Source organism: Aethina tumida, chromosome 5, assembly GCF_024364675.1.
Source record: "Aethina tumida isolate Nest 87 chromosome 5, icAetTumi1.1, whole genome shotgun sequence".
Lineage (NCBI taxonomy): Eukaryota > Metazoa > Arthropoda > Insecta > Coleoptera > Nitidulidae > Aethina > Aethina tumida.
The window spans coordinates 10994766-11022386 of record NC_065439.1 but is presented as its reverse complement, the minus strand read 5'-3'; the positions used below and the strand labels follow the sequence as shown (position 1 = coordinate 11022386).

Here is a 27621-nt window from a genome sequence, read left to right as displayed (position 1 = left end):
TTTTTGTTTTCTTTACAGGTAAGATCAGTTCAGTTTGTGTGAGTATAATTATTGAAATTACTAATAAAATATTGTGAACGTGAACAACAACAAAAACCGATTTGACGTAGTGAAAATTGTGCACGATAAGAGGGTCACTTGGATGCTGCGTCTATTTATAAATTTCAAATGAAACGATAATCGAGCAACTGGTTACAAGCAATTAAACGATAAAGCTCGTTTGTTACTTAATACTTTACGATTTGATTCCTTTTTTTTTCTTAATAATTATATTTGTTTTGGATTTAATCTGAAGTGAAGAAAACGTGATTGTGAATGAATCAATGAAAAAAATAATCTAATGTTTAAAAATACTATTTTGTTTTCTTTACATATCGATTCGGGTTTTAAAAATTCACAAATTTTACAATTTACGAGACGCAAAAAAAAGTAATTATTCTTTTTGTGGTCGTTCATTATACAAGCAACCGATTAAATTTAGGTAATTCCACATTGATTAAATTAATTTTCACCTTGAATTAAGCAAGTTTGGCTCGTGGTTTAGAAATTTATATTAATAGATGAAGTGTTCTTTATTACACAAATTTACAGTAAAAATATTTAATATTTAATGGAAAATCTCATGTGTTTATTTTTTTTGTCACTTTCTCCAGTTGAGTAATTTTTGTTAACAATACACAATTTCAATTACCTAAAATTTACGATTTAAAAAAATGACTTATTCAATTCAAAGTTTTAAGCCGACATTTTATATAGTTACACTGTATAACTCGAATATATAATTGTAAAGGTTTGAATGAAACGACAAGACTCCTTTCAGAGAGACATAGATAAGTTTTTCGAAGAAGAGGTTCACGTTATCTTGAAAGTTTAGATGAATGGCACAAGTGAGAAAAAATATACCCATATTACTCTAAAAATATATAAAAGAAAGTTTCTATTTTTTCGTATACTAATGTTATTTATTACATTGGTTTTGAGTTTAAACTAATTAACAAGATTTAAATAAATATTTGATGTGTGTTTTCCTTCACTCTTTGGAAAAATACCAAACCAACAAAGTGCAAAACTTTATCAATGACCCAAAAACGTTTCGTCGTAATGTTTCGAACCACCAATTGTTACATTGAAAGTTCGCAAATAATTAAACATTTGTAATTAACGCGACTGAACAATTATTAATCTGGCAATAAAACGTTTATAAACTGTGTCAACATGGACTTTAAAACCGTAACAAATGATCTAAAATTAAAGCACGTGCTTTTAATCAGTTTTTAGCCCCAAAGTTTTTCTATTATTAAAAAACGTATATAAAACGGTGTTTAATTAGCAATTTATTCTCGCCAATTAAAACAGAATTTGAAAAGCTAAAGTGCAACTGAATGTTTGTAAACACAAGGATTGCAAAGTCCATTTGCAAAGAGGACACTGCACCGAAGTCATAATTATCGAATGCAGATTTTATTATTGTTTATTGATCGGCTCGCCATAATTTTGGAAAATCGCGGACGATCAAAGTACGATTCGTATTTTATTTGTTAATAATTTATGCCAATGGAGCCTCCTCGTTTATTTTATTATTCAAATCATCTGTCAATTTAAATACCAACTAAAAACGGAACTCTGCCGTGACGTACATTTTGACATACAAATTTTTATTTATTTATATAAAAAACGATAAACAAGAATTAAGTCATAACTTGTCCACAATTGAATCAATTAACACTCGTCGTTTGATCAATAAGTGTTTGCACACTTTATTGTCTAATTTATTGCCGGATTAAATGCGAATGTTTATGGTGATAATTGCTACTGTATTTTTTATTTGCAAAATTTATTATTTGTAAACACATTTTTTCTTTTTTCAAATTGCTTTAATAGTTGCCAACAATGAACTAAAACAAACAAATTATAATAATAACTACTGTTTTTCAATTTTTTATAATTTTACCCTTTGGAAAACAATTTTTTAATTTTATACAAAAATTATCGCTGTTTTTCGTTGTTTGTTGCATACGATATATACAATATTGGTAGAAAGTAGAGCTACTTTAAAAATACATACCGTCCTATATATGCAAATCTAATATAATTTATACCAATTATGAACATACTGTATAGAAATATATAGGTGAATATTTCTTGTATTAAAAACAATTCTGTTAGCTACAAATCAAACTGCAAAATCCACAACACTTTTTAGTTTCATAGTATACACCAACATAAACTAAGTTAATATAACCTCGTGGAACGAAGATATTTTCCAAATTAAAAACTCGGGTTGTATCGTTCTTTCAATCCGATGAGAGAAAAATCAATATTGTTCGATTGTAACGCATGTTTTACAATAATTTTCAAGATATGGTAATGTGGAAGGTAAAAATAAAACTGGACAACCAAGAAAAATCAATAGGTTTCAGGATAAACAAATTTTATCTTACTCCAAAGAAGATCCTTTCCTGAGTTCCAACAAAATAAAAGGTCTACTTGACACACAACTTTGAATTAATGTTTCTTCAAGAACTGTAAGAGATTACTACAAGGAGGTCTTCATGCGAGAAGACCAGTCTAAAAAACTACTAGTTACTATCAGAGAAGAACACAGGAGCCAGAGTTGAGTTTAGCAAGTCCCTATTACACTGAACTTTAAATGATTGGAAACGAGCGATCTGGAGTGATGAAATCAAGTTTAATATGGTTAGTAGTGATAGAATTTTATACGTAAGGCGACCTATTCATGAAAAGTTTAACCCAAAGTTTATCATACTCGGGCGACCGATCGGTAATGGTATGGGGCTGCTTTTCGGATTTGGAAAGCGTCCTTTCCTTTGAATAGAGGGTATCATCGCTTTATATAGAAAGAAATATTGAGGAACAATATTGTACCTACAGAAAAAATATGCCACTAAAACTTTATTTTCAACAAGATAATGACCCGAAGCACACTATATTTGAAGTAGTGGCTTTTAAGGCCAACTCAATTTTCTCATCTAAACTTCATTGAAAACTTATGGGAGATGGTCACCAACAAAAAAAAGACACAAATTGTATAGTAATCAGCAAGATTTATTTAAGGTTCTGCAAGAGGCCTGGCAAAATATGTATCCACAATATATTAGTATAGAATTAATTAAAATCCTTATTACAAATTATTTGTAGTAATAAAACTTTAAATAACATAAGTTGCTTTACTTTTTGCCAGCCCAAAACAAATCATCAGTAAAATTAAACTCTTTATTTTTTTATTGTTTAACTTTGTAATTGTTAAATTTATAAAGGGAAGTTAATTTTCAGTATATTATATTTATGTTAGCTTACGTCATCATCTTCACCGATGGATACATAATAACCAGGACAAAAATTGAATTTTCAAAAAGTTGCTCTACTTTCTGCCAATACTATATAATATATATTAATTAACAAAATTATTTTAAATTAACGAATTAAAAAAAAAATTTGGCTCTCACGACACTAAAACTAATAGCATGACAGCGTGACCGTGATTCTGTTTGGTTTGAGCGTCGATACGGATGCGCAGGAAAGTAGGTGTGTGCGTGCGTTATTTGAAAGCGGATTCGTATCCGCGAATCTCAATTTCTTTTCCTATTGTTCCGTTTGTTCTACATTAAAAATAAAAATAGTCGCTCTTATACATATTCATGATTCAGTTTTTTGGTTTGTGGGTTACAACGAAAAATTCCTAATGAATCAGCGGCAATTTCAATAATTTTAGACTTCTCGAAACTATTTTTTTCAAAAATTAATTAAATTATATAGTATCAAAAACGATGCTGTATAAAATTACTATGAAATCAAACTTCCCAAACTAAGCTGTATAAAATTAAAACCGTTTGTGAAATTTCCTAAAAAATTCTGGATAAATTTATGACAGTATATACACTATGGCTCACATGTAGAGCAACAAATTAAAACAATAATCATTTTATTAAAAGAACGTCTTTTTAATTTAAATTATTTTCATAATTGTTAAGTGTCTAAACATTTCGCACCTTACTTTATATACGGATATATTTATTTTAGTTTGTATATAACTTTTTATTTCGAGCAGAGTTCATAAATAAAGCAAACAAACCGTATATTCAAGACAGTTGATTTTATAATTTATTTATGTGTCCGACATCGTTCCTAAAAGATGAAAATGCTTACAAATTAATAGATACAAATTAAACAGCAAATTGTAGAAAAGTTCGGGAATGGTAAAAAGTAAAATAAAATTGCTGTCATTTTAAATTTAAACAAATCGATCATTTCGAGGATCATTTTCCAATTTTAACGGAAGGAATACAATGGAAGGAGTTCTCGGAAGTGGAAGAAAACTCAAAACTAACAGAGCCGTGAACTGGAAAATAAAAGTGCCGTTCGCGACCCTTTTATCAGCGCATCCCGCATAAATCAAGAAGTACTTGGGAATTTCGGGCGCTTTATGTTTTAATTTCGGCCAAAAAGTAAAAATGTTGAGATCGAAAAATAACCTTTTTTTCATTTTTAACATGGAGAGGTTTCAGAAACTGAGGCTATCGAATCCAAAATTTTGTACATGCAAGAATTTCGGGCTCATGAAAAATTAGCTCAAAACATTATAGACGTTTTTTTTAATTTTATGATTTCTTTGTGAAGTTAGTTTTCTTACTGAAGTGTTTTGATACTAAAATTTCTGCTTCTTTAAGGCAAAAATTTTAGGTTTCTAAAATAATTGACCTTTCATTTAATTTTTAAGTTAGTTTGTGTAGCAAATAAGCCTTCCATTTGGTGGATAATGAAAACTATTCTTGTTTTTCAATTAAAGTCAGTTCCAATTATTCAAATTTGATTGCATTTCATGGGTGAGAAGAACAATTAATGAAAGGTATAATAACCAAGTACACTAGACCTACTGTGAAGCATGGTGGAAGAGGCGTTATGGTTTGTAACAGAGGCCAGCACAAAGCCCAGACCTCCAACCAATTGAAAACTTTTGGGATGAAATGAAGAAGTTAAAAATCAATGAAATGAAATATCGAACGATTATTTTGGAAAGTTACTGAAATCAATGAAACAAAAGTGTTTAGACGTTATTCATGATAATGGATATGCTACTTGACAATATATAAAGGAAAGCTAATTACGTAAGGTTATTTTATTTTATAATTGCCCTACTTTTGAATTTTTTTTTTTCAAATATTAATAACTACATAACTAAACACACTAATAAACAATTATATTGCCATATTGTTGTGATCAAACATACTGTATAACTGACTGATATCAAATAAAAGTTGTTATAATACACTTAAACAATTTTTGGATAAGTCAAGACTGTTTGTGACACTAAAGAAGTCTGTACAAAATTAAGACAGTCGTGAAACTACTACTAAGACAGTTTTGAATAAATCCGTACACACTCTGAACAGTTCTGTATAAAATATATAACATTTATGTAATTTCGAACTTAAGACAGTTTGTTAAAATTCAATTCTTCATGAAATTATAACACTATCTTCCCAAACAGTTCTGTATAAAATCAAGACAGTTGTGAAACTTTCTAAAGAGTTCTTTATAAAATTGTCAGTTTTATAATTTCCTAAACCTCTTATATATAAAATTAAACCTATGTGAAACTTTCTAAACAATTTTTCATAAAATTAAGATAGTTTGTGAAAGTTTCTAGACAGTTATGTATAAAATTATGATAGTTATCAAACTTCCTAAACAGTTTTCTATAAAATAAAGACAGTTAATGAAACTTTCTAAACAATTTTACTAAAAAGTAAAGATTTTATTTTATTTTTTTAAGAACTTCCTAAATAATTCTGAATAAAATTAAGATACTTGTGAAACTTTTGGTGAAACGTTCTAAACAATTTTGTATAATATTATGACAAGTATGAAACTTCGTAAGGTGATTTATATAAAATTAAGATTACTATGAAACTATTAAATAGTTTTGTATAAGATTAAAATAGTTGTAACACTTCCTAAAAAGTTTTTTTAAAAAATTAAGGCAGTTGATGGAACTTCAGGAATATTCCACATACATTTAAGATTAAGATAATTGCGGAACTTTTTAGACTATTTTGTTTACAATTTAGAAACAATAACATTTTAAAATATCATATATGGTATGTCATGATATTTTTCATCCCTAATTAAAATTTAAAGTGGTGTGAGTGCGAAAATTTGACTTTCTCACCAAATTTAGTAAATATCACTTCCCACTATAAAAAATAAACCATAAAACCTGCATATATAATCGAAATACGAGTTTGTTAAGTTATGCTTACATAATTAAGCACCGTTTTACTTCCACATTCGTCAAACACGAAAACACATTTTTCGTGTCTGAAATTAACATAAATTCGCCAAACGCGCAACAAGTTATCATCACACTTTTTGCGTTGCGACTTTTGTTTTCCATTTTGTGCGAACACGATTTTAATTTATAGTTTTTAATTAGTTAAACCGGTGTTGAAACGATCTAATGGCGTTAATGAATTACAAGGTGTAATTTGCGTCCAGTTTTAATTTCCTCGTCGCTACGCTGTTTTTTCACTGCATCTGCGTTCATGAAAAATGACACTTCATGAACGTATTGTCAACTTTGCAATTGCAAAAGTGCATAATTGAACGTTTAAATTTATCGCCGTGTTTTCTCGGCGCCGTTTTATCATAATTACAGCTGTTCGTACAATTATCGCACCGATAATTGCACCGAAACAAACTTTCGTGTTCGATCAATTGACGTTTAATTTAAGTTGATGCGTTTTAATAAATGGGGAATTTATGGATCTCTTCTCCTCGGAAAAGAGTTTTGTAAACAAAGCCAAGTTTGGTGCGATTATGAATGGATTTACGAACATTCGCCACGGCTAAAAGCTCCGCCAGAAACTTCATCGAATCAAAATATTTTGATGTAGCCGACGAAACTGATAATAAACATTGACGTAACTGGTCCTTGTATAAATATATACATTGTTTCGCGTGAGTTAAATAAGTATATTTAACAGTTTAGATAAAACTTTATTTTCTACAATTTACACTGTTCAATATAGATGCTTTATGTACAATAATTTCTACTAGACTGCCATCCACCCCCTTGGATGGGCCTATTTAAAATAGGGAATGTTTACGTTAACCCCATTAAGGGATACTCTTAATAAGTGAACGAAAACATTCCCATGCCTAAACCACGAAGAAATAAGATAACTAACTATATACAAAACTATATCTAACATAAACACTAATACATTTAACTCGTGGCCATACAAATAAAACTGTATCATGAGCATTAATTATACTTAGTGACATAGAAAATAGAGCACATATATCCAACAATCGGGTAATAAATAGTTAGTAAATTCAATAAATATTGAATATAGGGATCACTATCAATTTTTTTAAACTAATTAAAGTTGGACTTCTACAATGACCCAGACACTTGTTGACATGTCTTGGCATTTATCTAATGAGATAGTAATTTTGTCCTAAGGTACTTCATTTCATGCTACATCTACTTGAAGCGAAAAGTCCCCCAAAGTCTGTGGATGGAGAGCTGAATTTAGAATTTTCCTGTCTATATATAATGTCCGACACGTGTTCAATTGGTGATAAGTCCATAGATATTGCTGGTCAAGGCAACAAATTTACATCGGAATGTTGGAAATACTCCAAAGCAACCCCTACAATATGTCAGGCATTATCCTGTTGGAAACGGTGTTCCATAATTTTCTGTATTGCTGGGTGATCAAATTACGTCTAAGGAAAATTAAATTACCATGAGCAATGTCACGTCAACCCATAAATCCAAATATTTAATGCATAGAAAACAAAACATTTTTGCCTCATGCATGTCAAATAAAATCGGGACACATCACTAAATATAACATTCCATTTCATATCTCAAAGCTGTTGTTCCCTACACCATTAGAATCTTCGACAACAATATTTCAATGTGAGAGGAAGCAGAGATGGGGGTTGATAAGAAAAATGTTTAAAAAACTGGATTCAACGACAATTTCGACCTAGTTCCAAGACCTTGCTGCTGTTCCTGGAGATGCAGATTATAGGCAGCTGTTGTGGTCCGTTCACGCAATTCACTGATATTTTTTACTTCCGTATTTCGGTTAAAACAACAAAAACCAGATAAAAATTGTTTGGGTTACACTGCATAAATAAGTTGTAGAGTAAGGTTTGTTACAAACTGTAACATTTTTTATCTCGTTTTCTATTGAACTTTTATTAGAATTTTTTTAAGAATTAGACTTATTAAGTGCATATCTTAAAAAATTTCGGGTAAATTATGAAGCACCCTGTATAAAATTTCGTTATTCTCCCTTTATTAGTTTTCTTGAATTTTTGAAGACATGTATCTCTCTTAGGAATTTTTTGGTATATAGGTAAATTGGGTTTTATTGAGGTCAATAATAATTTTGTGGTTAATTTTTGTGCACTCAATTTAGGGACACCTTGAAAAATTTGAATTGTGTTTGAATTATTGTTGGATTAAGATTTTCGGACAAACAATCATAATTTAAACCTTTCCTAGAAACAGAGTTTATGAAAACTCTGGTTTTCATGTATTTAGAAAGATTTTACTGAATTTTTTTCTTTCCCCTTTAACTTAACGTAACTAGTTTAGGTAATTTTGAAATATAACTATATAACTTTGGTAATTAAAATTAGAATTTGTATTCGTTACATCATTGAAACTAATGAAGTTGCCACCGTAAAACATTTATTAACTAACTTGGTTGTTTAGCCGAACAAGAAAAATAAAGCACAGTTTAAAATTTTTAAAAAATAATAAAAATTCTTCAGCAAACTACCTGTTAAAATTGAACAATTGAATTTGTGTTCTCTTTTCTGTGTCATTGAGTATATACCATATATATTTTTCGCGTGGTCGTACAAATAAAATTATGTAGTGAACGTTAATTAATTTTGCAGCGTGTAAAAACGTTACATTCTAATTGAATTTTTGGACGATTAATAATTCGTAAATAATTAAGACAATTGTATTCAAGACACTCGCAAAATATTATTGAGGTTTTCTTGGCCGCATGAAAAGGACGAGTTATTTTCGCAATTTGTTACCAAATTCGATAGCTATTGAATATTCATTAAGGACGCGCGTTTGAACTTGGGACAATTTCAAAAATATTAATTTTTGTAACCAATGCCGTATAAAAAACAAATAGTTTTTTTTTTAAATATTTTTTTTTTAATTAATAGATCGGTTGCTTAGATGAAATGTTCTTGAAAACACTCTTTGACGAATTTCTTTTTCACAGACCTCCGAAAAAAGTCACAACCGTTGTATAAACACTTCTAAATGTTTATCTAAACACGAATTAGTGGTTCTCACGTCATGGAAACGAATTGCATTTTCGCCTCATTAAGAAAACGAGTCGAGAAGAAGTGGAAAAAATTACAGTTGTAAATTACGTTTTATTTTTAGCAACTGTACGTCACAAGATCGCTAATTGATTTTCGAAATTCGTTCTATAATTAGACTACAGATTTTTAATCGTGACCTTCGTATAATCGTGTTTTTATCAAAACGATTTATTTTATATTTTAAAATGTCAATAAATGTGTGTTTTAATTAAAAAACTTCTTTTTATGTTTTTGCCTCTTTTTGCATAATTCGTCAAAATTAAGTTTTTCAGTGCTCAAGTCCTAAGTGAAAGAATCGCAGCCGAAAACCAGCCAACAGGATCACTAATTAAGCCACACGTAAAAAACAAGACACACTTATAATATACAATATACCAGGTGTTTTTAAAATTCGACTCAAGGTTGGGGTCGAACGTTCGATTGGAGGTCGACGTATCGCTTAAAGAAGTCTTTTGACGTCAAACGCAACACGAATGAGGAGAGCGCACTTCTTCGTTTGCCCATGTGTTGCCTTCTTGTTGTTCTTGTTTTCGTGCTGTCAAACAATGGAACAACCCGTAATTAACTAATTAATATCTGTTGATGTTAACTGAGCTGAAGCTCCGAAACGTTTGCCAAGTAAATGGTGACGAAAATATTACAGTTGTCTGATAAAATCATCGGATGTTTTATGTCGTGTAAAATACATTTTTGGGTATCACAATATCCACGTTTTCTGCGAACGTAACGAAATCTAATCGCTGTTCCCGCGATTGACGTAGCAACCCGTAGAACGTAACGCAACACGTTCGCAATCGTAGTGTATCGTCAATATTTAATCGTCACTAATCCTAACGATACACGTCCTCAAGGATTATTTTTTCGCGTGTGTTTGTATTGGGAGAGTATTTAAAATACGCACGCTTTTATGGTACAATTTAAGAGGAAATAGATTTTGCATTTCCTCGTTAAATTAATTAATAAGCTTCCGCCTCATCCATTTTTAATGTGGTGTCCCCCAACAATAACCATGTATATTATTTATTTATATATTACCATATCACACTTACAAACGCCTAAAACGTAAACATATTATGTCTGTATCAAACTTGATTAATTGTTAGCATTTTTTATGCTGAATGCTTTTATGATCTTCAATATTTGTACTTATCGTGTTCTAAATATTTATTGCTTTTTGTTTTTCTTATCCAACGGAATGGAGATTATTAAAACCTACCAATGTTAACTAGAGATCTTTATTATCCACCCACTCGACACAAAGTTGGTTTATTATCTACTGTAGCATCAATATTATAATGTCAGTAATAAAATAATATTAAAAAAATAAAATTAATTGTTCAACTCCAATCATCAATGTGTTTGATGAATATAATACAACAGTACCAAAAAGAGATCGGATACACCACCGTAAATAATTTGGTACTTTAAATAAAAAAGACGTATTAACTATGGTAACATGAAGTTGTTACATGTTTAAATTACTGACAAAATGTTTAACTTGGTTTTTATTTATGATATAATCTTCCATTTTATGTTTTAAATAAATTTAAAAGTTTTAATTAACATTAAATTTGAATTTAAATATAATCTGTTTTTATAAAGTTTTTATGTTTTTTTATTTAATGAACTGTCAAAAGTAAAGTAACACAGTTATAAATCATTTAATTTTAATTTGTTTTTAGTGGTTTATGAATACGGTGGTTAATTAGTACTAGTAAAATTACATTCAAATGACTGCAGGACGAACTTTGTCGAATGATCTTAAAAAACTTATTATTTCCAAGTACAAATGGGGAATTAAACAACAACAACAAATTTAAATCAATATTATGTCAATAACAATTGGAGCCTTTAACACCAGAGGAACTGTAGCAACACTTTCTAAACCTGGACGACCGAGAAAAGTGTAAAACCAGTGTTTTCTAAAAATGAAAGTAAATTATTTTCTTCAGATGGAATTCGATGGATTAGACGTTCAATCAACAAAAAGTTTGACTTTAAGTACACCAACCAATTAAGCATGTGGGTGGAGGAATAATGGTGTGTGGCTCATTTTCTGCATTTGAAATAATACTATTAGTAAAAATAAATGGAATAGTGGATATGTTTCAATATTTACACATCCTTACCAATTGTACGCTGTCGTATATTGAGGAAAAATAAGCAAGCCTTTGTTTTCGAATGATCCGAAGCAAACAGTTACAGTTGTAAAAGACTTTTTTGATTACAATAATATAAATCTTATTAATTAATTATATTAAGTGGCTAAGTCTAAACCACATAGAAAATCTGTGGGACATGATAGATCTTAAAATGAGGAAAGCTCACTCAGGCAAAATTCAAAGCTATTTGAAGATATTAATATTATTCTGTTTCTAAGCAAGAGATTGACAGTTTTGTTTCTTCCAAGAAAAAAAAATGTCAAGAGGTGATAAAAAATAATGGATATGCTACTACATAAACAAATATAAAAAATTATTAAAAACCTACAATAGATATTTTATTTTGTTGTTACTTTTGACTCCTTGTTTTATTTTTTAATACTACAGTTCTCATCGTTTTTATTTTAAATAAATTAATTCAAATTTACTATCAACAACATTAATCAGCTAATTTAAATATACAAATGCATTTAGAATTATTTTTCTTAAAAATATATTTGTTGCTTTACTTTTGTCTCCTTGTTTTATCTTTTAATACTACAGTTCTGATCTTTCTTATTTTAAACAAATTAATTCAAATATACTATCAACAATATTAATCAACTAATTTAAATATACAAATGTATTTAGATTTTTTTAATATATTCGTTGTTTTACTTATGGGTAGTTTTTTAAATTATTTTTCTAAATATTTTATATTTTATATTATTTTTCTATTATTGCCTGTAAAACAACTCTCATTTTTGGAAATTCTCTGAAAAAATACAATTAATACACATATTTTTCACTAGATCACAATTTTTGTGATTAAATTCTTTTAATCTAAATTAATTTTTATTTTTTGTTTGCTTTTCTTGAAAAATATAATTAATGTTTAATTTTCTCAATAAATAATTTTACTGTACATAATTTACTTAAAAATATGTAAATAATTCAACGTAAATCATTTTTACCACATTTTACAGTTTTCATAAATATTTTTATTTAGATTTACATTTTTTTTTCACATTTTTTAGATTACAAAATTTTCTTAAAAAATTCAAATACTCAATCGTTTCACATATTTCATAATTTTTCTAAATATTTTTATTTATTTTTTTAATATATAAATTGTACTATTTTTCTAATATATAACAATTTATTTTTTAAAAGTTCAAATAACACAATTGTTTCACATATTATACAATTTTTCTAAATATTTTAATTTATTTTTTGATTTTTATTATTTATATAATATAATACAATTATGGTAACAAATTATATTATATTTTACATTTTTTTAAAATATATTTAATTTTTATTAATCATAATTTTCTAAAAAAAATATAAATTTTGATTTTTATCTAAAAACCACTTTTATTTTACATAATTTTCTTAAAAATATTATTAGTGCCATTTTTACCACATTAACAACAAATTATAGATAATACTGTGTCATTTTTTACTTACGACACATTTTTTTTTTTAATTTTTATTTAATTTCATTTTTTTATTTATTTTTCAATTTATCTCTGTATGATAATTTTAACTCGATAGTTTAAATGATGACGTGTCATAATTTAATTAAGTTTTTTTTCTAAGTACGTTATTAATTACTTATCAAAATTCAATATTTCTGTACTTTCAATAACTACGTTTATGCATTTCCGCGTTAAAATAATTAATAAACTTCCGCCTCATCCATTTTTAAAACGGCGTCCCGCAACAATAAACACACATATTTACATTAATATTCGCGTGGCATGCGAAAAAACACTTAACATCGGATTCCGGGAAGTTTTCATTGCAAGGATTTTCGCGCGTGCAGAAAGAAATTTACGATACGAAAATTGACGCTTTTGTTTATACGGCAAATATTAAACTGGGCAGACGGGCAAATAAAACCGTGTTTTTCGTCTCAGAACAAATGTAAACGTCGTGTTTACAGGATTAATCACGATTGTTTGCATCGGTGCATTTTGGAAGACTTATCTGATTGAGACCTTGTATGTTTTATTTTATAGTGGTTACGATAAAAATGATGAGGATCTTTTAATTGCGTCACGAATTGTTTAAGGAAGATTCATAATTGACCTTCTGTACAACTTGTGCGACGTAATGTTTATTTGAGATGATTTTTTGATGGTTTTCTCATTTTGACACTTCCTGTTAGTCGGAAACGACGTTATTTCCAAGTTCCGTTCGATAATCGTCACTTATTTGTCATCGGTGACGGAAGATCCGATTCGTTCGAATCTTCGACTGTTTATTCGTCACTGAAATCCGCAGACTTTCAGTCTGTAAACACAGGCGTTACGTCATCCAGGCCGTAGAACCCGAGAGCACGGAGGCGCGGTCGCGTAAATAAAACACACTTCACGCTCCCGTTCTGTGAGACTAAACAACGGAAAAAAATCGCACACAAACACAGGGGTAAAGTGTGCGTCAGCCGTGATAATCGTACGCAACGCGACGCAATTGCAGTTTATAAATAAATACGGTCAAACTGCGTCCGCGTTTCTATTTGCGGCCAGATGAAAAATCGGTTCAGAAAAGGCGTTTTGCCGTTTTACTATTATTAGTTTTCGATTCTGGTCTACACGGTTTTGGCCTTGCGGCGTGACGTAAAAGAGAGCCGCGGTGACTGGAAGTCTGTCACGAGCGAGAGCTGATTCATTGCGATGCTGGATTAGATCACAAACGGTTTAGGGGAGAAATTGATGATTCGCCGATTAGTCCTGTCCGTTTCTCGTTACCGTTTAATTTTTCGTAGATTTTATGAATTATTTTATGATATTTCTCTGTACAACGTTTAATCAAAGTTTTCCCACTAATTTAACAAATTTTCTATTTATCAATTTTTATCATTTACAGTTGCAGTATTGGAAGAGAGTAGAGCAAAATATACAAATTGCTACCACCACTAAAATATGCAAATTTAATATGATTTATACAAAATCCACAATAATTTTTAGTTTTACAGTATACATCAGTATAGTAAACTGAGTTAATATAATACCTAGTAGAAACAAATTACTTTCCGAATTAAAATTACGGATAGTAACGTTATTTTGATCCGATGATAGAAAAATCAATATCGCTCGATTATATCACGTGTTTTACAACAATTTTTAAGTTTTGGTAATGAGGGAGGAAACTGAAAACCAATGGGTTTTAGGAAAAACAAATTTTATCCTACTCCAAAAAAGATCCTTTCCAGCAAAATTAAAGGTCTACTTGAGACTCAACTTGGAATTAATGCTTCTTCAAGAACCAACCGTAAGAGGTTACTACAAGGGGGTCTTTATACTAGAAGGCTAAACTAAAGAACCACTGCTGTCAGAGAAGAACAGACGAGCCAAAGTTGAGTTTACCAAGTCTTTTTTACACTGGACTTTAAAGGATTAGAAACGAGCGATTTGGAATGATGAAATCAAGTTAATCTAGTTAGCAGTGATGATATTTTATATGTAAGGCGACCTATTCATGAAAAGTTTAACCGAAAGTTTACCATACTCACTATTAAACATGGCGACAGGTCGATAATGGTATGGGACTGCTTTTCGGGGTTTGGAATGGGTGCCCTTCTTTGAATAGGGAGTATCATGGGTCGTTTTATGTACAAAGAAATATTGAGGAACAACATGGTTCTTATTTTCATATAAAAATATGCCACTAAAACTATTTTCAACAAGAAAATGACCCGAAGCCCACTTCAAAATATTTGAAGCAGTGGCTTTTAAGAGAAGAAATGAATTAATTACTACAAATAATTTGTAATTAGTATTTTAATTAATTCTACGCTAATATATTGTAAAATTCCCATTATTATGAATAACTTCCAAACCTTTTTTTCATGAAAAGCAACATATGGTCAATAATATTTGGATCCATATTTTGCTCAGACTTTTGCAGAACCGCGAATAAATCTTGTTGATTACTATACTCTTTGAAAAAATAATAGTCTTGAAACTCTCGTTAAATAAATACGTTTTATATTAAACAATAAAATTTTCAAAAGTATTTTGTTAAGGTAGCGAAAATTCAATATCCCCTTTTTTCCAATATTTTATATAAATACATTATTTTATTAAAAAATAACTCAGTATGGTAATGGCTTTCTTACACTTATTTTTTAATTTTTTGCATAACAACTTTTATTCTTAAATAATTTTCTTTAAATAATTTAAATATAATAAAAGATAATCTATTATTTTACACTGTTTTCAAAAATACATTTACAATAAAATAACTTTTTTATTTTTCTCTGTGAATCTATTTTTATTCTTACAGTTTTGTTAAAAATTTTAAATAATACGACATGCTATTTTCTTAAAAATATATTATTAATAGAATGTAATGGAATTTATTTTTTATAAATATTTTAATTTACTCTATTTTTCTATGTGAAATAACTTATTTTAAAAATAAAAATAGAAACAATTATAATAATACAAAATAATATAATATTTCACCTATTTCCCATTTCTTCTTCACATTTTTTTTTAAAAATTTAAATAAATCAATACAATAAACAAACTTCTAATATCTTGCAGTTTTCTTAAAAATAGATTAATATCATAATGTAATGGGATTCTTTCACTTATTTTAATTTAAATATTTTAATTTACTTTTAATTTATATGTATAAAATTCTACAATTCTTTATTTTATCATTTATTTACCATTTTTTTCTGCAAATAAGAAATTACAATTTCTTTAAAAAAGTTATAAATATATTTTACTAGTAATTAATTAGTTAACTTATTTCACAATTCCTTTATTATTTCATTCATTCATTTACAGTTTTCTTAAAATATATTAATAATACTATAAAATAACATTTTTTCACTTGTCACTTTTCTTTGATTTTCATTGTCTATATATTTTTGCTGTTTCTCTGTATTTTTTACAGAATTTTATAAAATAAAATATCATTAACTTCATGTTTCTTCTAAAGTTTTTTATTTTTTTAAAACTCTCCTTTACACCTTTTTTATGTAACAATCATGTAGTTTTCACTTATGTTTCAATTTCTTGAATTTTTATGCAAATTTTCCAATTTTTCCAAACATGTATTATTATAAAATGAAAATAATTGACTATAATTCACAATTAACAAAGTGATAATAATATTTAAAAGTAATCTCACATGACAGTTCTTACGTTTTTTTTCAACGTAACCCATTAATTGTCTTTCTTAATGACTAGTCAAAAAATTCGTCGTGTAATGGAAACTTTCTGCAGCCATATATGGGCCTACTTCTATTATTTCTAAGTACACACGAACGTCACACACATATTAAAATCCCATAATGCATAAGTGTGCTGGAATTTTTTCCGTTCCTTGTAAATATTACCAAAAGCGTGCAGTTGAAAACAACCCATTTTGGCTTCTGTGCCATTTTAAATTCCACAAACAGTCATTACATCTGCATTAAGAGGAATTCTCGAAAACACCGAGACGGATTCGTGAAAGAACTTGACCCTGAAACGATTTTCATCTGTCGATACGCAACAATCGAAAATCGGTATTTTTCATTTTAGGTCAACGTGCCAGTTAACGTTTACGAGATCGAATCCGGTTGCGTTTGTGCACACTGATCTGCCTCAATTACGCATCGAAAATGATGAAGATTTCTCGGTTCAATTAATGCGAATCAATGACGGGCAATTAATCACATGCGATTGATATGTTAATTTATTGGTTGGTTGGTTGGTCGGTCAATTGATTTGTGTTGGCGGAACCAGTTTTTCGCACTTTTTCCAAAGTGCGTTTCATGCGACCGTTTATTGTTTTATTTTTGGTCTGTTTACGTTGATTCGGTAAACAAAATTTTCGGATTAATTATATGGTAAGGCTTAAATATTTTAAACTAGTTACGGGCGGTTTTTTACAATTTTAAAAACGCACCATAATATTTTTATGGTCGTTCCTCCTGTTAAAACTATTTTTTGTACTAATTAACAGCTATAAAAAATAATAATTAAACATCGGAAATGATTAAAAAGTTATGTTGGTGTATTTTTCCTTAATTTTTTTGTCTAATATCGTAAACAACTATTCAAATTTGATTATAAAACACCAGATTTTTTTAAACCCATCAACGAAGAGTAACTAACAATAGCGTGTTAATTAATTAACTCCAATGAATATTTCATGCTCATTAATTTACATTTTGGGGTTTTACGCAGATAACTCAGATCTAATTTGTTAAGTGCTGCCTATGTCCCATACGATAACAGACAATAAGGATTATCGAAGTCATTCAATAATGATATACATTAAAATATAAAAACGAAAATATTCCACTAGTTATCAATGTTGGATGTAATATCGGACACGTTGCAGATCATGTGCATTATCAAGGCGAATTCTTTATTACGTTTAAGCATGTGTCATTTCATTCGAAAAAAAAACCTAATTAATGTACTTTGGTATTAAAATTGTTAAATTTCAAAGTTATCAACAACAACAGGAAACCACGAGTGCGCAGATAAATATTTTCTAGAGAGTAGTACAAAACGCCTTTTCATATTTCTTTCATTTGGTGCATAATGTGTGTACTAAAATAAAGTTATTTAACTTATTTATGTGTAACTTTAACATGCTTCTTTAAAATGGCAAGCAAATTCATGCCACAAGAAAAAATGCTGGGTTCTTGGAACTGAAGAAAATATCAACCTAGGTTTTACTGTAACGGCATATCGGTGGTAATTTAATTTTAATTAATACTATAGATATTAAATCGGTAAAATCGGGGCCTTTTTGAAAGACTCGTTATGCTAGATTAAAGGGATCAATTTTACATAAAATATCGATGATGTATTACTATAAAAATTTTCATTCACTAACTAATTTAAGTATATATAACCTTTATTTTCGTTAGTCAACTATTCTTCAACTAGTGTGAAGTCGAATTTTACACTCTGTTTTACTATTCTTAAATTTATAATCCGGGAATCTCACTTAACTATATTAACAAATTAATAAAAAGAAACCAAAACAAATAAAAATATAAAATGAATTAAAGAATAACAAATTAAATTTAATTTAAACGATTGGCAAAAAAAACTGTAGGTATATTTAAACAAAGTATTCGATAGTTGACAAATAATAAATGATGTAGTATGTAAGAAAATTACCAGTCTTGATTTTAACACTACAAAAATTCGGTAAAATCTCCCGGAACAGATGGTGTCTTAAGTTATGGGACGGAACATGTTGGAAACGTTAATAGGAGAAAAAAAACCTTTTGTGCTTATAAACATATTTGATTAATTTAATTTTTACCTAAAACAAACATTAACAATTATTACATTTTATAAGTGTCAGACATAGATAGTCATCACAGGTAGCAAAAGTGTTAATATCCAAATCAGAAATAATGGCATATATTACTCTCCATTTAGTAAAAAATATTAAATTTAATAAAAATTAAACAACAGCTACGTAGGAAATTGTGAATCGTTTTCTTGAATAAGTAATATCAAGATCTATGTGAAAAATATTTAAACGTTTATCGCATTATTACGTAAAAAATTGAACCAAAAATGAGTAATAGACATTTGAAGAAATATTTGGGTTATATTTTCTTGAACTAGCTCAATTTACTGGCAATGAACAGTAGAAAATGATCATGAGGCTCTTCTTAGATAATCAGTACCACTAAGTTTACTAGCTTGATCCTATTGTCCAGACCGGTGAGGAGTGTCGTAATTAATTCATTTTTCATCGAATGTGACAATACGCACAATAAAAACTCATTTGCCCTATGTGCAAAGAGAAAATTTGAAACGACTAATCCTCACCTTTCTCACTTAATTTATATGGAATGCTTTTGTCCAAATTTTTGATGAATTCTCAAAAATGTTAAACTATAACAATTTATTCAAATAAATCATGAACCTAAAAACGTAATTTACTGTTTCCAATATATAATATTAATAGTAATGAAGTGGTAAAATTAAAATTTTCAAAATTACATTTTAAATGCGTATATATATAATAATTCCATTGACAACGAAAGCACTGCGGGAAAATATAAAAGAAAACTTTTCCACAATTTAACTCAAAAAATTACTACTCATAATTTCCATGTTCCAGAAACTGTACTGATAAAAGTTATATTCTGGAGCCATAACATATAATAGTTTTCACAATTATGTTTTAAATATATATACAAATAAAATATAAACAACAAAAGGACAAAATGTCAGTATGATTTATATAAATATTTTTGCAATGAGTTTTCATAACTGCACCATTTTTGCACAGCAAACATTTCTATAAATACCAACAAACTGCAATAAATAGATAATAAATTAATTACTATATGTTATTACGCACAGAACAATCTTTTGTGCACACAAAGTCGGTGGTTAACTGAACTAACCTAAAGTGACCGATAATCAGCCTATAAATATTCAGTTCGTGCCAATTCGCCTTTTCGTTACACTTGCATAACGATTCGCCTATTGTAATCGGTTTCGTAAACCGATCGACCGATCCGTGCGACAACACGAAACTTAAATGACGCAATGTTTTGTTGAACATGAAAAAACTGCCAAAGTGACATTGTTTTCGCTTGTAATTTCAATGGGATTCCTTCGGTGCAAAGTCCATGGCGAAGTGCTAAATGAGATGATGAAACGCGACGAACTAGTGATAATTAGATCTGTCTTATCGCTGTTAGACTGAAAAAACTTTAATTGAGATGCAATTGGCGGCCTTATCAGCGCTAATTCTTGGTAAAAATTTATTTTGTAAATATGTGTTTAATGTTATACAGTTGAGGATGGCAAGAAGGAGAATAAATATTTACATGTTTGGAAAATGTGTTTGGTGTTTTAATTAAGCGCTTCTAAATTTGCCTTGTTAAACTATGTATGAATAATTAGTTAGTTAGTTGTCGAAACTAATCAATTATTATACAGTTTTATTTGAAAATATTAAATTTAATAGAATTAGTTACAATACTTACAAAGAATATTGTATTAATTCTATTAATAATTTTAAGACTATTTTTTACAATTTTTTTATAATTTTTATAATAAACATGTAAATAATACAAATTAATAAAAGTACTTCAATTTTTCACAGATTTATTTATTTTTCTAAATTTTTCACTATTTTTTGTGATTTTCTTTAAAAATACATAAATAGTACAATAATAAGAATAATTTTGTTTAATTTTACAATTTTCTTTATATTTGTTTGTATTAGATTTTTTTTCACAAATTTTTATATTAAAATAATTATTTTATTTTATTAACAATGGAATTTATTACAATTTAATAAACGTTTCTAATTTATTTTATTTTTATTTATTTCTATAATCCAATTTTTATATTTATTTGTTTTTCACTAATTTGACAGGTTTACTATTTTTTGTTTAATATTTTAATTTTTCACTTTTAACAATTTTGCTAAAAAATTGACTGTAAAAGGCAATTTTTTTATGATTTGTATCTTGCATGATTTTCTTTAAAAATATATAAATAACACAACATAATATTTTCTTATTATAATTAAAGTCTGTCTTTTTTTTTTGTTGGAACAGAGAGGGGAAAATGTAAAAACCCCTCTCCGGGTACCGATCCGGAGATCATAACCAAAATGCTTCTCATATGCGATTACTCACATATGGGGAAAACAGGGCGTATTTTTGCATATACGGGCTTACTGAACCAGAAGACGTGGGACTGACAAAGATGCCAGCCCCCTGTCAACTGGGTTCGGAAAAACAAGTCCAATCTGAGGAAGATCCGAGATCTTCCTGGGTATGGATTGGACTTGCAGTTAGATCTGTTGGCTTCCCACCACCACTGGCTTGTGGAGCGGTACTGAGCCCCAGAACCACGACAAGGTGGATCCATCCTGGTGCATTAAAGTATGTCATTTTCATAAAACATATACACAATACAAATTTTTATTTTTTATACTTAATTTTAATAATGGAAATTATTCTACAATCTTTTATAAATAATATATTCGAATTTTTCACTAATTTTACATTTTTTCTGTTTTTTTTTTTTTTTATTTAATTAATTTAATTAATACTATAAATACAATTTTTTTAAAATTATTTTACGATTTGTATTTTTTTTTCTTTAAATATGATCATAATACGGAATATTAGATTTTTTCTTCACAAATGTTTTAATGTTTGTTAAGTTTTTATATGAATACTAATTATATTATTTTATTTACAATGTAATTTTTAACTTTACATTTTTTTATTTTAATTTTTTTTTTCTGTAAACCAATTTTTATCTATTTGTTTTTCACTAACTTTACAGTTTTACTATTTTTTATTTAATATTTTAGTTTTTCTCTGTAAAGTAGCTTTCACTCTTAGCAATTTTATTAAAAAATGTACTATAAAGGTAATTTTTTTATGATTTGTATCTTTGCATGATTTTCTTTAAAAATATATAAATAACACAACATAATATTCTCTTATTATAATTAAATTTATCATTTTCATAAACGCATATATAATACAAATTTTTATTTTTATACTTTTAATAATGGAAATGTTGGTTTGACTATTTTTTATTCAATTTTTTTTTACAGATTTCTTTACTTTTGTCAATAAAATACTGTTTTTCATTTATAGTTTTTATATGAATAATATTCGAAAAATTTTGATAAGACACTTTTACTAATTTTTGTGAAATTTTATAATTTTTAAAAATACAATACAAAATTTGTAGAATTTTCAGGCATATACATATTGCAGTATGTATGTATGTAATGTATTAAAATATTGTCGCTTTGCAAATTTTTATTTATTACTGTTTTCATATAAATAATAATTATATTTTATTAAAGAAATTTTTTATTTTTTTATTCTTAATTAGTAGTTTTTCTATATAAATAACTCACTTTTTACAATTTTTCTAAATAATAATATTACAATATATTGTATTTTTTCACATATTCCAGAATTGGTATCTTTTTAGTTTTACTTTAAAATATACAAGCAATACAAAATAATATAAGGTGCTTGAATAAGTTCTCGCTGTTTTCTGTAATTGGCGTTTCCAGTAATATAAGTGGATGATATTTCTGAAACGAACGCATTTCCAGGAAATACTGTTCGCATTCTTGAACGCCAGTGTGTTTCTGTTTGCCACAGTGTCAACCACATTTTGTTCTGAGTGTTTAAAGATGTCGAGTTTTGTGCCACGAAAAGAGTATTTACGGGGAATTCTATTGCATTATTTTATACAGAAGAAATCAGCAGCTGAAGCACACCGAATTCTTGTTGAGACGTATGGGGAACATGCTCTGTCGGAAACGACTTGCAGAAACTGGTTTCGACGGTTCAAAAATGACGATTTTGATCTTCAAGATAAAGAACGTTTTGGCGCACCGAAAAAGTTTAAAGACGAAGAATTGGAGGCATTACTTGATGTAGACGCGTGTCAGATGCTAGCCGGCCTTGGAAAAGCATTAGGAATGATTCAGAAGGAAGGACATTGGGTGCCGTACGAGCTGAAGCCGAGAGACATCGAACGGAGGCGTCTCACGTATGAACTGCTGCTTGAACGTCAGAAGAGGAAAGGTTTTCTTCAGCGTATCGTGACGGGCGACGAAAAGTGGATCCAGTATGATAACCCCAAGCGTAAGAGATCGTGGGGTAAGCCCGGCCATACATCAACACCCTGCGCAAAGCCAAATATCCATGGTTCGAAGCTTCTCCTTTGCATTTGGTGGGATCAGCTGGGCGTTGTTTATTATGAGCTTTTCAAACCAAAGGAAACCGTCACGGGAGATCGCTATCGTCTGCAATTGATGCGTTTGAGCAGAGCCCTAAAGGAAAAACGGCCGCAATACGAGCAGCGACATGACAAGGTGATTTTGTTGCACGACAACGCTCGGCCACATGTCGCAAAGCCGGTGAAAACATACTTGGAAACCCTTAAATGGGAAGTTCTTCCCCACCCGCCATATTCACCGGACATAGCCCCTTCTGATTTTCATTTATTCCGTTCAATGGGACATGGCCTGGCTGAACATCGCTTCCGTTCTTATGAAGATACGAAGATGTGGATACATGCTTGGATAGCCGCAAAAGACGTTTCGTTTTTAGTGTCTTGTGATGGGCTGTACTTTAAGTGACGTGTTGTGCACCACATTGTGTAAATAAAGCATTGATTTTCACAAAAAAAACAGCGAGAACTTATTCAAGCACCTTATATTATAATTATTAATTGTAGTAACTTAAGAGTCAATATCGTTCTTATAATATAAACGTTTACAAGTTAACCAATTAAATCGCTTTTATTAATGTATTATAATATTTATAATTTTTTTGCAATTCACTGTTTAAAATTAAAAAAGTTATGAAAATACAGATTCATAAACAAAATTGCGAAGATCATACAAATAAATAACTTACAAAATATTGTTTACAAAATAATTTTCTTGAAATTCATATCAAAAAATATTATTAGTTTTATCATCAATTTCTCAGAAATTTGACGATTTTATACAGCAAATTTGTAAACTTTGTACCGTGGAATCTCTAGAATTATGACACGCGAATAATTCTTATCGGTTTTAAATGAATCGTAAATTTTAACGAGTTTCGTAAAATAATTATTAAGTAAAAAATTATATCCCACATTCTTTCTCACTAATTGCATTTTAATTATTAGTTTAATCTGGCATCAGCCTTTACTTAATTAGTCAGTTGATAACGAATGCATTGACCAGAAACACAAACGAATCGTTTTCTAGATTCGACTAAAGAGCCGGGAGGAAATCTGTGACGACCTGAATTTCTTTTATGTACCTGTCGAGCCGCACGTAAGAGGAAAATCCGACACGCAATTCGATTTCCCGACGATCAACCTGTTAAAGTTTACAAAAACATTTTAATTGCTTCCAGCATTGCATTTGTGAACTTTGAGTAATTTCAACGTGAGTACGTTTCGTCGGTGACTCAAACGAAATGTTATCGCTCGAAACCCTCGCATTATAACTCATGATACACATGTATATTCATAAAATTGTTATTATCAGTGACTAATATTTTTAAAATCGCATCCGGGTTATTAATGGTGGTTGGTTTACGTGAGAATATTACTACACTCTCCAATTCTCGGATTTTACACATGTTTTGCCACAAATTAATTGATGTGAAACAATTAATAGTGGTTTTTGTTATTGTACTTTTTGTCGTGTCATAGATATAAATATAATCAACTATGTGCTGTCCAATAACTGATTAAAATTGGTTTTCAGAGAGAATTTTTAATTTCATACTTTAAAATAGCCAGTTTCCTTGAAAAAATCTGTAGAAAGACAAAAAATAACATCACGTGGTTTCTCTTACGGCTGATTTAAAAAAAGAAATTAAATATACCTGAGAGTTCAAAGAAAACTTTTTCTTTTAGTGTTGAAGTTGCAACAATTTTTTCAATGTTTTACATGTAACTTCCACTTTATTTTAAAATATTCGGCAATAAGAAGTATGCCAATGTTTTTTTTCTAATAAATCATTGGTGTTTGGCCCTTAAGCATCTTAAAACCTATTAGGAAAGATTTTTTTGAAACACTTTTTATTTTTTCTAAATACTCGATTAGTAGTTTCTAAGATGTGACTGATAATCCTCCAGTATTTGGCCACGTTTGATTAACTCATTGTTTTTTCCTTGCAAGACACGATTCGAGTTATGGAAATTCAACTTCAACCTTAAATGTCTTCTTATTCTTATAAATGAATTAATTAACTAAATCGCAAGATGCGCATTCGCCAATATTCCGAAATCCATTTTAATGAACTTCTCGAATGTACGAACGTCCAATTCAACAATCAGTACAATCCAATTTCCGGTTACCGTAAAAACCCATTGGAAAAAATGCAACAACAAAAAAACGAAGGAGTTAGTGAACCCATCGTTTCGGTGCAGACGGACTGGTGTGTGCGTTTGGCCCGCAACCAAACCGTGTGCGGTTTTCGAGCGGCGGAGTGGAAGTGGATTTCTGACGTAAATCGGGCGCTTCGATATCTATGTCGCGCGGCGGCCAAGAGAAATCAGTCAAACGTAGCGAGCCACTACACGAACTGCTCAGTTTTTGCCTCCACTCGGAACACACCAGTCGATAGGAGAAGAAACATTTGTGAGGTGACAGTGATTCGTTAAAAAAATAAAGTTAGTGAAGGTTCATTTCGATTGCCGATAGTGCCGTAACTATACCATGTGCGTGAACCAAACCACCATGGTCCCAGCTGTTGTTAATCTAGTTGCAATGAAGGGACGCGACACTTACTCTGGATTTATTTCGGAATTCTCCTGTTTCAAATGCAGGACGTTTTCGGTAGGTTCTTCAATAAAAGTACTGTCGAAAACTTAATTATATTCATCTAGACACTTGGTTGAAAAACTTGCGAACTGCTGAAAATTGCATCTTTTACACTTAAGTTAGTTTTTATCCAGTTTATTGTTTCGGTACTACCTAGCTTCAACCTCTATAAAACCATCAACAATATTAATTTAATATTCTGAATGAAACTTATCATTCACTTTACATTGGTGTATTGAAAACTTTTATTACGGTACTACCTAGCTTCAAACCCAAAAAACCGACCAACATTATTATCTTAAAATTCTAATGCAATAATTTATTTAGTTTTCATTATTAAATAGAAAACTTTGGTTTTGGTACTACCTAGTTTCAAACATACAAATTGGTACTTGGATTTTTTTATTAGTTTTACTACTTTGGTACTGATATAAGTACCAGACACATTATCAAAAATAAATTAGAGATGCATTCGCTAATCGGTTGTTGTTTACTCCCTTGGTTAGCAGGTAACATAATTCACCATAATTTCTTGTTGACGTTTTGGTACTGATTGTTCGAAACAAACACAACGTAAAATGGAAAAGTACAAAACGTTGTCTATAAATAATATCTTAAGAACTTTCGTACAATTACATAATAACAGGTTTTGGAAACGTGCTTCTTTGAAATCTATCATCGGATAAATGAAAACTGTTGCAGTACTATCTGTGATTTATTATTTATAATTAGTATTAATTGACGTTGCACATGTAATTTTTTGTTTTGTAATTGGACCGTCCACGATCAAGTTGTTTACATTAGTTCAAAATTGGTACTTATTAAAAGGAAAGTTCAAAGTGTGCACCGAAAAACCCGAACCGCCGTCGCGTGTCAATTGCAACACACGTGTTTTTCGCGAAGTTGCATTAGGAAACGCGGCGCGGAAAAAATGCTGAGGTCGCCGCGACACCATTGAAAGAAAACGCGAACACCCGAACGCATTCCGATAAAACTGGATAGATCAATTAAGGAGCATTAGCATTCCGCGTGCGATCCCGCAAAATAATTGATTTGCTGTTCTCGTTTTTGCAGTCGGGCGATAAGGACCTGGAGACGGCCGATCTGTGGAAGCTGAAGAGCACGAAGCCGGTCCGGTCGCCGTCCCCGCACAACGCCTTCAAGAAATGGCGGAAGGCCGGCATCAAGCCGTCCGAATCGAAGAACGCGATCAACGATTCGAAAACGAAAAAGGACAAGAACAACGAGGAGGACATGTCTTTGCTCAAGTTCTTCGCCATCGTAAGTATCCAATTCCGTTCCTCCTCACGACGGTGCCGCCTTTTTATCATTGACGTCACCCGGGTTAATTGTTCAATTCGATTAACTTTGACAAGACACGGTATTTATAGAAGCCGATCATATCTCGTCTTCGTGATAAATTTAGATCAATTCGCCAGACTAAATTGGATTAAGTTGATTCGCCTTGGACATTTTTATTTATGTTTTTATTCGTATTGTACACACAAAGTCTGAACGATTTTATTGCTCCCGATTCGTTTAGTCGCTACAAATATTTATGTCGTTCTTATCGTATATTTGTACTTGCATTTTTTCGCTTAATTCAGTTGGATTACTTGCGACTTTTTTAGAGAATCCTTGAAAGTATCTTTTATGCTCCTTTCTTTTTAAATTTTTTATTTTTCTATTCTCTCTCAATCGTCGTTTATTTTTAAACCGCTCTTTGAAGTAACCTTCTTTATGTGTATTTTTCTCTTTATTTTCTTCA

The 27621-nt window shown here is 29.7% G+C and overlaps 1 protein-coding gene across 5 annotated transcripts in view; it reads left to right on the top strand.

Moving 5' to 3' along the window:
- Positions 1–27621, top strand: part of LOC109598141 (inositol-trisphosphate 3-kinase homolog) — a 60042-nt gene that overhangs the window by 29614 nt on the left and 2807 nt on the right. For 4 of the 5 annotated variants that reach the window (XM_020013980.2, XM_020013979.2, XM_049967199.1 and 1 more), the window contains one exon: positions 26928–27134. In XM_020013980.2, coding sequence (XP_019869539.1) covers positions 26928–27134 — 207 coding nt within the window. Of the gene's footprint in view, positions 1–25595; positions 25869–26927; positions 27135–27621 lie in introns of those variants that run through there. The other variant, XM_020013981.2, reaches the window with a different exon arrangement.